This window comes from Pan paniscus, chromosome 1 (assembly GCF_029289425.2).
Source record: "Pan paniscus chromosome 1, NHGRI_mPanPan1-v2.0_pri, whole genome shotgun sequence".
NCBI lineage: Eukaryota > Metazoa > Chordata > Mammalia > Primates > Hominidae > Pan > Pan paniscus.
In genome coordinates, this window is record NC_073249.2 from 155,912,624 (window position 1) to 155,925,912 (window position 13,289).

The 13,289-nt window shown below is 37.6% G+C and overlaps 1 protein-coding gene across 3 annotated transcripts in view; it reads left to right on the forward strand.

The window, feature by feature from the left end:
* Positions 1-13,289, forward strand: part of PTGER3 (prostaglandin E receptor 3) — a 194,872-nt gene that overhangs the window by 74,859 nt on the left and 106,724 nt on the right. Inside the window, exon 4 of one of the 3 annotated variants that reach the window (XM_014345714.5) lies at positions 911-4,250. The exons of the other annotated variants lie outside the window; for them this stretch is intronic. Coding sequence (XP_014201200.4) covers positions 911-914 — 4 coding nt within the window. The 3' untranslated portion in view covers positions 915-4,250. Of the gene's footprint in view, positions 1-910; positions 4,251-13,289 lie in introns of those variants that run through there. 3 annotated transcript variants of the gene reach the window in all.

The following is a 13,289-nucleotide window of genomic DNA, read 5'->3' on the forward strand; positions in this document are numbered from 1 at the left end:
TATGGTCAATTTTGTGGTCAAATTTGCCACATTGATGAAAATATTACTGTATCATTACCCAAGTACTGAAAGGCAGAGGTTTGAAAAAACTGTTTATATATATATATATTTTACCATAAGGAGAATTTATGGAATAAGTAATGTGTAATATTTAATGTTCTTTAAAGATACATGTAGACAGACTGTTTGCGAAAATAATTAGATTTAAAATTTCATCAACCATGTGTGATAAAATTTACTTTATACTAATTGGCACTGTGTACTATCTTTAAAAAATAAACAGAATACTTTAATTAATGAATTAATTTATTTATGTTTTTTTGAGATGGAGTCTCGCTCTGTCAACAGGCTGGAGTACAGTGGCATGATCTTGGCTCACTGCAACCTCCACCTCCCAGATTCAAGCGATTCTCCTGCCTCAGCCTCCCAAGTAGCTGGGACTACAGGTGCACACCACCACACCCAGCTAATTTTTGTATTAGTAGAGATGGGGTTTCACCATGTTGACCAGGATGGTCTTGATCTCTTGACCTCATGATCCACTCGCCTCGGCCTCCCAAAATGCTGGGATTACAGGCATGAACCACCACGTCTGGCCTACTTTGATGTTTTGATAGGAAAATATTCTATTTCCTGGCTATTTCAGCTTCTATTCTTCCTTATTTCTTTTTAGACTAGAGTTATATACTAATTGAAACTTGTTTTTACAACAAGATTATTTGACCATTTATTGTGCCTACAATTGCTTTTTTAAAAATAAAACACATGTAATTACTTCAAAAGAGAATGTTTTAAACGTTTAAAGCAAACAAATTTATCACTTATATTTTACTCCTCACACCATACACAAAATTTAAAAAAAATAATCCCCATCCATGCTTATTGCATCTTTCTCTCTCTATTCTAACAGATAATGAAAGAACGGAGTTGGACATTTTATTGCAATTCCTGCTTCCCTGAATTTGCGTATTTCTTCCCACCTGAGAAGGATAATTATATATTTTGATTTGGATTATTTCTTCATTTTTATCTTTTTATTTTAATGATTGTTTTGTCAGTAATACCCATGGAGATCAACTTTATTATTATAATCCATGCCTCTGAATATTAGATTGGTTTCTTGGATGGGATTTTGAATATGCATTTAAGAAGTTGGGAAGAATTTCACAGATGATGATTGGAGGAAAAGTGATGAAAAGAAAGACCTGTGTTCCAGGAGTTTTCTCCAACTTCAAACCTTTACGTGAATCTTAACCAAAGTGGACATCTTTACATTTCATGATAGCTTGCTTTTGCAATATGAGTTTGAAAAATCAGTATAAGCTTATGATGGTGAAAAGTCAACATATTGAGAGCGATAATTCAATTAATAGGATATGAACTTAATGAGATATAAAAGCAAATGAGGGCAGGAGGGAATCGTGACAAAAAATATTTGTGCCCAATTATGATTAATGTTTTAGAGATGTTGTGTCCCTGTGGGCTTAGCATGGAACTAAAAGTTCCTAAGTCTCAATTCTAGTTATGTTCCTAAGCAACTCAGGAATCTGCTTAATTGTTATTTCTAAGTTTTTGACAACAAAGGAGTGATGCAGCTAAGGGCATCCTTGGAGTGTCATAAAAAACAAATTTGAGGTTGAATGATTAGCTGCGCAGTTAGAGTGATAAAAAAATCCAGGTAGGCCTTCTGATTCACCATGACCAAGTCAGGATTTCTTAATATTTCTTTGCTGGCAGCATATACAAAGGCAAAATTAATTAATAACAGCTGTTGAATAACAAAGTTTATTACATTTTTATAAAATAAAAGAATCTATTTTGTCTGTATTAAAATAAAAAACTTTGTGGACTTCTAAAAGATATACTTGAGTCATCTAATAGTTTTCAACTGATATGCCATTACCTGCTTTTAAATTCAATCAGCTTTTCTTCTTCTTGTCCTTTTTTTTCTCTTCCTCCCTTTCTTCTGTCCCCTCATTTACTTAATTCACCACATATTTACTGAGTGTCTCCTCTGTAGGTACCATGCTAAAGGCCATGCTGTCACCTATAGGACATCTTGGGAAGCGATGAAAATATGGTATCAGAAGTTTTGCTGTAGGATCATATGCTGTGACTACATATCGTTTCTGCCAACTATAATGACTCAATAGTAGAGTCCTTCTTAAATAGCAGAAGCAGTTGTGAATTAGCTATAAACTATAACTATTTTCTTCCAAATCTATATTTAAAATGGTCTTAACTAGCACAAAGCTGATGCTGTACACAATCCCTTTACTTAGGTTTAAATTCAGTGAATTTTATTGAGTACATAGTATTTGCCAACATCAGAAGAATGTCCATTCTTCTGTTACTTCTATCTGTTCCTCATTCACCTGTGTGACTAGCTGTCATCTATTCACTATTTTATTTTTACAAAAGATGATACAGTTTATAAAGGGCTTAACCGATTTTTCATACCTAACATAAGTAAGAATTCAAATTCAGGTTCAAGTTTTTAAAATTCCAGGTGTACTGTTCCTTCTTACAGCACAATGGGATGAAAGATTTGCTGCAATGATATTCTGTTTACAAGACAAAGTGATGTGGTAACAGAAGCATGAGTTTTGGAATCAAACTTGGATTTAAATCTGGCTGTGCCACTCACAAGCTCTGTGACTCTGAGAAAGTTAATTGCATCTCAATAAATTAATCTATAAATTGAAGATAATAGTACTTACCTGTAGGGTAATTATAATAACGTACATAAAATGAGTGTTACACGATAGATCCTAAGAAAGTATTTACTATGATTGATTCTTTACCCAGACTTATTTCTACCTATTTAATATGAATCTCAATTTCAACTATAAACTGGCTTCTTGACTGTGTGGGTTTAAATGTCATGAACGGAATCAACCCCAACCATCCTTTGGATGCTATTCTTGTTTTTAAGACCTCATGATAATTTTTGTCCATGCAAAACCTACCCACCTCCCACATGTTCAGATCTCACCTTGTCCTTAGGCCTTGAATACTTTAAGTATTTTTGTTTTTTCCTTACCTCTGTCTGCAACTTTGAAGTTACACAGTACTCATTTTGACTATTGTATTGTACTATTCCTTGAATATTTTCATTGTATGTCTCTTCCCATGTGACAAAACTGTAATTCATGGTGGAGAGGACTCGTTTCTTAATTTTTTTCCATAGGTCTCTTGGCACTAGTGTAGTGTTTGACACCTAGAAAGTTGTTACTAATTAAGTAAATTATCAGCAAAGGTAACATTTATGTACAAGATTAACATAAGTGAACATGATAGCTTTTTGTTTTTATATTGTTGTTCATGTTAGTGGTTGTTGTCATTTCACATTAAACTTTCCTGGTTTAAAAATGTCTACATCCAGGGAGAATAATCACAAGAAGTGCTTTTTGTTTGTTTATTTGTTTGTTTTTAAGACAGAGTCTCACTCTGTTGCCCAGGCTGGAGTGCAATGGTGCGATCTCGGGTCACTGCAACTTTGGCCTCCCCAGTTCAAGCAATTCTCCTGCTTCAGCGTCCTGAGTAGCTGGGATTACAGGCACCCACCACCACTCCCAGCTAATTTTTGTATTTTTAGTAGAGACGGGGTTTCACCATGTTGGCCAGGCTGGTCTTGAACTCCTAACCTTAAGTGATCCACTTGCCTCAACCCCCCAAAGTGCTGGGATTACAAGTGTGAGCCACCATGCTCAGCCCACATGAAGTTTTACATAGCATGTTTATTAAAGGTTTTTTTGTTAAAGTAATAAGTAACAAAATAATTAGAAAAGTTAGAAAAATAATGACTATTTGGCAAAGATATTTCTCATACAATGAGAAATTATCTTTGTCCAATTAGTTTAAAATCTGATGTAGAGAAACTGTATATCTATATATACATATCAGTATATATATATATGATACTTAGAAAATACTTTAGTTTTTACAGTAGTTTTAGTTTCACAGAAAAATTGAGCAGGTACAGAGAACATTTTTGTTTACAATCTAGACAAATGTATCCATTGTGTACAAATTCATTGAAAATAATGTTATATTATGTTATATGTGTACTCAAATACTCTGGGTTGTAATTCAGCAAAACACTGGTTTTTAACAAGTAGCTTCATCTTCATTTTTGTTATTTTCGATAAATTCTTGTCATTATGCAACAAGGTTGTAATAAAGATAGAACTAACCCTCAAAATAAAGTAAGATCCTTAAGAACTTTGCCAATAAAAAGTTACTTGTGAAGAACTGATGCTTGATCTACAGTTTTATTTTAATTATAGTAACTACTGTAAAGTTCTGTGGGATACATATGTGAAACAAACATATAACATTAATATGCTTTAAGTGGGCTGTATAGACATGAGTCCTGACTATACATATAATATATTCCACGTACTTGTAAACTTACAGCTTTTGCATTGGAAGAAATGAACTGCTGCCTACTCCAGCCCCCATTGTATTGCAGCATTAGTGCTTTCATTCAGCATCAGTGCAACCCAATGTAAAAGAAAATAAACAAACAAATAAACAAAAAACTCAGCTGTGCTGTTCCCAAGAGAGGTTGGACCAGGGTAATGTGAACAAGCATTCCAAGCCATGCCGAGATCTGTTAGCCAGGGATATGTAAGAGAACAGAGAATATTGTGTTTAGAAGCTTTGGCTTCCGTCAGAAGGTATATTTATCTAAGTTCTCCCAAGGAGGGAAGAGAAAAGTAGAGTCATTATCTTTTACATAATAAAATATATCCACAGAATATATGAAAATTCAGACAGAGTTGACTTGGGTCTGTGTTTTTAGTATCTATAAGAACAATTTTCAAAAATTAAATGAATAATGAAATAAAAGTTATAAGGAAATCAGATAAACTAAGAGAAAAAGTTTTTCAACATCCTTAGTAATTGGAAGCACATTTCAAAGAAATCTGTTCTTAAGATGATTGTCACTATGCAGGTATCTTAAGGATCTGTATAAAATATATGCTTCTCATTATATTTTTAGTTATGACTACAGAAGTGTTTAATTGCCATCCTAAAAATATCTGTCCTCATATTTTTCATTAATCCAGGCTTTTACCGACTATTTTATTAATACAAAATATTTCTAGGCTCATCCTAGATTTTCTACAGCTTTATTTTCATTATCTGAATTTTTTTTACTTTAAGGTAATTTGTACAAGATATATTTTTAAAAACTTCTGTATTTTTATTTAAATCTCAACCACATTGTAAGCTATTGTGGGCAGGACTTAAAGCACCTACAGAGAACCTATAGAGCCTAGCACAGTCAGTACTAAGCACATAGAAATTGCTCAATAAAAATGTGATGAATAGTCTCGGTGGACCAGACTATAATATAAATGAATGATGCCTAAGACAAGTAGGTGATATCACACTGTGAGTAATGGTGGCATTTAGTTGGCAGTTGATTCTCTATTTACATTTCTTTTTTGATATTATGCCATTTTGGCAGTCTTATTTAAGTAGTACAAGGAAGTCTTTCCTTAGACTTCTTGAAGAAAACATCTGTATTTTTTTTAACACGGCATGACATGACTGCTGTTAAGAAAAAATGTAAATTAGTTCAATCATTGTGGAAGACAGTATAGAGATTCCTCAAGGATCTAGAACCAGAAATACCATTTGACCCAGTAATCCTATTACTGGGTATATACCCCCAAAATAGAAATCATTCCACTATAAAGACACATGAACATGTATGTTTATTGCAGCACTATTTAAAATAGCAAAGACATGGAACCAACACAAATGCCCATCAGTGATAGACTGGATAAAGAAAATGTGGTTCATATACACCATGGAATACTATGCAGTCATAAAAGGGAATGAGATCATGTCCTTTGCAGGGACATGAATGAAGCTGGAAGCCACCATCCTCAGCAAACTAACACAGGAACAGAAAACCAAACACCACATGTTCTCATTCATAAGTGGGAGCTGAACATTGAGAACACATGGACACAGAGAAGGAAGCAACACACACCAGGGCCTGTTGGGGGGTCGGGGATGAGGGGAGGGAACTTAGAGGATGGGTCAATAGGTGCAGCAAACCACCATAGCACATGTACACTTACGTAACAAACCTGCACGTTTTGTGCATGCATCCTGTTTTTTTTTAGAAGAAATAAAGAAAAAATGTAAACAATGAAAAAATAGATAAATATAAGCCTGCATATTAAATAACTTCTTTTTTTATATTCATTTAAAAAATTTTTTTATTTCTATAGGTTTTGGGGGAACAAGTGTTATTTGGTTACTTGAGTAAGTTCTTTAGTGGTGATTTGTGAGATTTTGGTGAACCCATCACCTGAGCAGTATACACTGAAATAACTTATTTTAGCCAGCTATCTAATTTCTTACCTTGACAGAAGAGCTGAATTTTAACTTTACACCTACAGGCATATGAAGGTATTGCAGAAGATATATAGCCTGTACAATAAAATGAACATAATTTGCACACATAAGAACAGGAGAAAATATAAATTGTATCACTTCTTTGAGCAAAGTATAGTGTTCTCTTTACAGAAATAAGTACACCAGAGCCTTAGTAAATGAATAATAGTTTTCAGTTTATTTCCAGATAAAAGTTGGTGATTGCTAATTATGGCTTTAATCCATTTATTGATTTAACATAAAACTCAAATGCTAAATCTCTTTAGATGCATTGGAATTACATAAGAAATATTTGTGGAGCATTACTTTGAGAAAGTAGTAAAAAATAAAATTCCAAGTACATATCAAAAACCTGAGAACTTAAGTAACAAGCTCTGAAATCCTACGGTCCTGGAAGAGCAGAAGAAAATACACGCTAAACCACAGAACAATGAAAAATACAGGATAAAGCAAAAGTAAAGCAGAGAGGAATGTAAATTTGTCACAAAACAAGACAAAGGATAATTTAGTAAGAGGTGCTCCATAAACACTTGCTGCTTGTTGTGGTGGTGATAGGGAGATGCTGCTGCTTAGTGGTGTCGGTAAAGAATAAGACATAGGTATTCAAGTAAAATTAGCTAACTGTCATATTAAGAATGGAGGGAATGGGGAAAATATAGTAATATAGTCTTAAAAAAAACTTTTGAAAAAGGAAGAAAAATAAAGGATTGAGTTAGTCTCCTTTCTATGTATCTAATCATCCTGTAAGTTACATTAGTTCTACAAGTAGTACTCAATTCTGCCCCTCCGTCTTTGCTGGCATGGTCTACATCTAGGTCTCCATCATTTCCCATCTGCATTGCTTCAGTAACAGGTGTCTTTCTTCTGGTCTTGGCCCCTCCATCCATTTTCCACACCTGCTGCCAGAGTTATGTTTTGTTAATAAAATGAAAATCTGTTTTTTTTCTTTTTAAACATCTTTAATATTTTCCTGTGACTTTTAGGATAAAGTTAAACCAACTAAACTTAGTCCACAGAGCTTTCTACAACCTAGTTCCTGCAAGGCTCTGATTTTTTTTTACATCCACCTGGATTTACAGCAATGCCTACCTGCTCTCTCACATCTCTGTGCTTTTCATATGCTGTTCTATCTACATTGGATACTCCCTTCTCCCTTTCTGTATGTGACTAACCCTCACTCATCTTTCATATTTCAACAGAAGTACCACTTCCTTCAAGAAACCTCCTTCCTTTAGAAAACATTTTTCTGTGTTTAATTTGTTGGTTTATTTGTCCATCTTCTTTGCTATCCAAGATGGGAACCATATTTCTCACTTCCACATCTGGTGTGTCTATCACAGTGTATGGCATAGAGCTGGTACAAACAAATTCTTGCTGAAGAAAGAAAGAACAGAAAGAAGATATGCAACAATCAACTATGAAAGTTTGAGCAAAAATAATAATTCAAGATAATTCAAGACTGAATCCATCCTTTTGTTACTTAAAACCAATAGTTAGTCACATTTTCTGAATAACCGCTTGATATGGTTTGGCTCTGTCCCTACCCAAATCTCACCTTGAATTGTAGCTCCCATAATTCCCACCTGTCATGGGAGGGACCCACTGGGAAGTAATTGAATCATGGGGCGGGTCTTTCCTGTCTGTTCTCATGATAGTGAATACATCTCACAAGAGATGATGGATTTATAAAGGGGAGTTCCCCTGCACATGCTGTCTTTCCTGCTGCCATGTAAGACATGACTTTGCTCCTCATTCACCTCCTGCCATGATTGTGAGGCCTCCTCAGCTATGTAGAGCTGTGAGTCAATTGAACCTCTTTCCTTTATAGATTGCCCGTTTTAGCTATGTTTTTGTTGGCAGCATGGAAACAGACTGATACAGTAAATTGAGTGTTGCTATAAAGGGCACCTGAGAATGTGGAAACAAGTTTGGAACTGGGTGATAGGTAGAGGTTGAAACAGTGTGCAGGGCTCAGAAGATAGGAAAATGTGGGAAAGTTTGGAACTTCCTAGAGAATTGGAGGGCTCAGAGGGCAGAAAGATGTGGGAAAGTATGGAACTTCCTAGAGACGTGTTGAATGGCTTAGAGCAAAATGCTGATAGTGATGTGGACAATGAAGTCCAGGCTGACATGGTCTCAGATGGAGATAAGGAACTCGTTGGGAACTGGAACAAAGGTGACTCTTGCTGTGCTTTAGCAAAGAGACTGACGGTTTTTAGCCTCTGCCCTAGATATATGTGGAACTTTGAACTTGAGAGAGATGCTTTGGGATATCTGGTGGAAGAAATTTCTAGGTAGCAAAATGTTCAAGAGGAAGTGAAGCATTAAAGTTTGGAAAATTTGCAGCCTGACCATGCAATAGAAAAGAAAAACCCATTTTCTGGGGAGAAATTCACGCCTGCATCAGAAATTTGCATAAGTAACCAGGAGCCCAATGTGAATCACCAAGAAAATGGAAAAAATGTCTCCAGGGCATGTTGGAGACCTTCCTGGTAGCCCCTCCATCGCAGGCTTGGAGGCTTAGGAGAGAAAAAGTGGTTTCCTGGGCCCCCCTGCTGTGTGCAGCCTAGGGGCTTGGCACCCTGCAGCTGCTCCAGCCATGGCTAGAGGGAGCCAAGGTACCGTTCAGGCAGTGGCTTCAGAGGGTGCAGGCCCTGGGCCTTGGCAGCTTCCACACGGTGTTGGGCCTGCAGGTACACAGAGGCCAGGAATTGAAGTTTGGGCGCCTCTTCCTGGATTTCAGAGGATGTGTGCAGATGCCTGGATATCCAGAGATTGGCTGCAGGGTCAGGGCCCTCATGGAGAGCCTCTGCTAGGGCAGTATGGAGGGAAGATGTGAGGTTGGAACCCCCATGCGGAGTCCCCACTGAGACACTGCCTAGTAGAGCCATCAGAGGAGGGCTCCCATCCTGCAGACCCCAGAATGTGGATCTGCCAAAGGCGTGTGCGGTATGCCTGGAAAAGCCTTAGATACTCAATGCCAGCCCGTGAAATCAGTCAATAGGGGGGATGTACCCTGCAAAGCCAGAGGGACAGAGCTGTCTCAGATTATGAGAACCCACCTTTTGCATTGGCGTGACCTGGATGTGAGACATGGAGTCAAAGGAGATCATTTTGGAGCTTTAAGATTTGACTGCCTCACTGAAATTCATACTTGGGTGGGGCCTGTAGCCCCTTCATTTTGGCCAATTGCTACCATGTGGAATAGCTATATTTACCAAATGCCTGTACCCCCATTGTATCTAGGAAGTAACTAACTTGGTTTTGATTTTACAGGCAAGGGACTTGCCTTGTCTCAGATGAGACTTTGGACTGCAGACTTTTGAGTTAATGCTGAAATGAGTTAAGACTTTGGGGGAGTGTTGGGAAGGCATGATTGGTTTTGAAATGTGAGGGCATAGATTTGGGAGGGGTCAAGAGTGGAATGATATGATCTGGCTATGTCCCCACCCAAATCTCATCTTGAATTGTAGCTCCCAGAATTCCCACATGTTGTGGGAGGGACCTGAGGGGAGGTAATTGAATCATGGGGTCAGGTCTTTCCTGTTCTGTTCTCATGATGGTGAATAAGTCTCATGAGATCTGATGGTTTTATAAAGGGGAGTTCCCTTGCACACACTCTCTTGCCTGCCGCCATGTAAGACATGACTTTGCTCCTCATTCACCTTCCACCATGAAGTGTGAGGCTTCCCCAGACATATGGAACTGTGAGTCAGTTGAACCTCTTTTTTTTTTATAGATTGCCCAGTCTCAGGTATGTCTTTGTTGGCAGTGAGGGAACAGACTAATACACTACCCAGTTGATGGCTTTCCTGTAACAGACAGAGCTAATTTTACATTTAGAATCAAAGCACGCAGAGTCCTATTGAGATAGCAAACAAAACTAAGGATGATTGTTGTAACCATTTCTCACTTGGTAGAATTTAAACACAATCTTGGAAACTCCAGGAAAAATAACAAATGAAAATGTTGCTCTCAAACCTGACCCCACATTTCTTCAAAAGTAGAATAGAGTCGTCTTGGAGGAGCAGCTCAGGCTTGTAAGTTGGGTAGCTGTGGGTTTGAATCCTGACTGATACTAGGCAGTTGTATAATCTTCAAGACTCTATATCTGATCTTGTTTAGCCTCAGTTTTCTTATTTGTAAAATAGAGTAACATCTACTTGCAGTGCTGCTGCAAAAATTAGAGCTAAACTATATCAGGTCACTATATTTAGAATAATTACAAATCCCCAAAAGGCAAAGAAGGTTCAAAGAAAGCCATTTACAGGGTGCCTCAACTTTGAGTTTGTGGCTGGAATTTGGATCTAAGAGATAGGAATTACATGTTCTCAAAAGCAGCAGATGGGCATGATAGGGCCCTAAGCAATTTTACTACAATCCTTTTGGAAATCTCTAATTGTTCTCTAAAGAGTTAACTTCAATTATCATTAGCCATCTGCTGAACCAATGGGATTTCCTCTGCAAGTGCCAGCAAGAATATTCCTGCCAAATAAAGAGAAAGTGCTTTTGAAATAAAACTTGTAGAGCATAACTCACACGTAAATACTTTCAAAGTTAAGAGGAAACAGCCTGAGGCTAGAGCCACCATTAATATTCAGAGCAAAATATGCATGTTGTATGATAAGAAAGAGTGAAAGATAAGCAGAGAATTACCAGTGAAGGCTACATCATCTGAGTCGGTTTCAGAGTGGCCTCTGGATGACATCATGATACCAGGGCCAGTTGGGATTAAGGAAGACTCTCTCCCAAGGCACCTGTTCATAAAAAGAAAAAGCAGGGTACTGTGGTCAGCCAATGGGATCAGGAAATTCAAGGTACAGAACCTAGTACTTGTGCTACTCTTAGCTCATCACATAGCTACTGCCGTATTGCAAAATTCACTGAAACCAAGTGGAAAAACAACAGATGCTAAAAAAAGGGAATTTATAGAGATTTGGTGTAGCATTTTCCAAACTCGCCTAATCATATTAATCAGGCAGGATTGTTGAAATAGAAAATTCTAGGCTTTTCCCTGGAGGTTGAGTCGGAAAGTCTGGCATGGGGCCGAGGATTTTGCATTTTTTTAAACCTTCCAGGTGATTCTTCTCATCAGGCAGGTTTGACATTGATATAGTCCAGTGGTTCTTAAAGTATTGCCTCCAGATCAGCAGCATCAGCATTACCTGGGAACTTGTTAAAAATGCAAGTTATTGGGACCCCACTCCAGACCTATGAATTGGCAACTATGGGGTGGAGTGGGAAGAGAGACAGCAATCTGTTTTAGAAGACCTCTGGTCATTCTCATCCATACTAAAGCTTCAGATCTACATTTGTCAAATGTGGCCCAGAGAGCTAGAAGTGGGGAGTGCAGCTGCTGATTAGGAAATTCTCCTGGCCCAAATTCTCCTAGGACTAAGAAGGTCATGAATTAAATCCAGATACTAATGTTGCTTTTCCCTTGACTTCATTATCTCCTTTTCTATTTTTTAAGGAGCAGTTTAATTTTGTGGCCCTTTTTAACTTTCCCACTGATCAAGGCCAATCCCCTTTCTGCTTGATAGCAAGGATTCTTTATTATTTTCCTCCTTGATCCTCTTGCTTCTTTGCTCTCATCTTAAAGACATTGATAGAATGACATTGGTAGTATGGTCTCTCATTTCTCATATTTTTGACAAATGTGTTTTAATACTGGAACGTATCCAGAGATCTGCTATAATATTTTTTAATGGCAAGTTTTAGCAGATCTTGTCCTCCTTACCAAGCCTCACTTTTTTTTCACCTTTTGGAAGGGCAAGGCAATGCTTAAAGATATTATCCATTTTTAAAATGGCCATCATTTCGAAGGATAGATTCTGGCATCAATGATATGCAAATATTCCCACTCAATGTACAAAAGCAGAAATAATAAGGGAGTCACTAATCAGCTAATGAGACAATTTTCTGGCACAACTGTGAAGAAAGTGTATTAGTGTTAGTTTCTTAGGGTTGCCATCATGAAATACCACATGCTGAGTGGTTTAAGCAACAGAAATTTATTACCTCACAGTTCTGGAGGCTGGAAGTCCAGGATCAAGTTTTTGGCACTGTTGGTTTCTTCCATGAGCTGTGAGGGAAAAACCTGCTCCATCCCTTTCTTATAGCTTCTGCCAGCAAGCTTTGGAGTTTCTTGGTTTGTAGATGCATACCCATCTATGCCTTTAGGTTCACATAGTGTTCTCCCTGAATGTGTGTGTTCCCACTTTTTAAAGAACACCAGTTATATTGATTTAGGGGCCATCCTACCTCATCTTAACTAATTCTATCTACAATGACCTTATTTTCAAATAAGGTCGCATTAGGTACCAGGAATTAGGACTTCAATATATGAATTTGAAAGGGGGTGACAAAATCAATTTATAACAAGAAGGGTTCATAGAGGGAGGAAACCAAATCTAAACTCCAAAATCATAAAGACCTGACATGATGTTGTCTGTGGGACTTAAAGTGTTTAAAAAATTGAATAAAAATCTCAATGACACGTCAGCCCTGGCTACAATTAAGAAATCTATAAAACATAGATGAAAAAAATTGAAGAGGGGCCGGGCACAGTGGCTCATGCCTGTAATCTCAGCAGTTTGGGAAGCTGAGGCAGGCGGATCATTCGAGGTCAGGAGTTCAAAACCAGCCTCGCCAATATGGTGAAACCCCATCTCTACTAAAAGTACAAAAATTAGTCAAGCATGATGGCAGGTGCCTGTAATCCCAGCTACTCGGAAAGCTGAGGCAGGAGAATCATAGAATCATTTGAGCAGGGAGGTGGAGGTTGCAGTGAGCTGAGATCTTGCCACTGCACTCCAGCAGCCTAGGCAACAGAGTGAGACTCCATCTCAAAAAAAAAAAAAAAATTG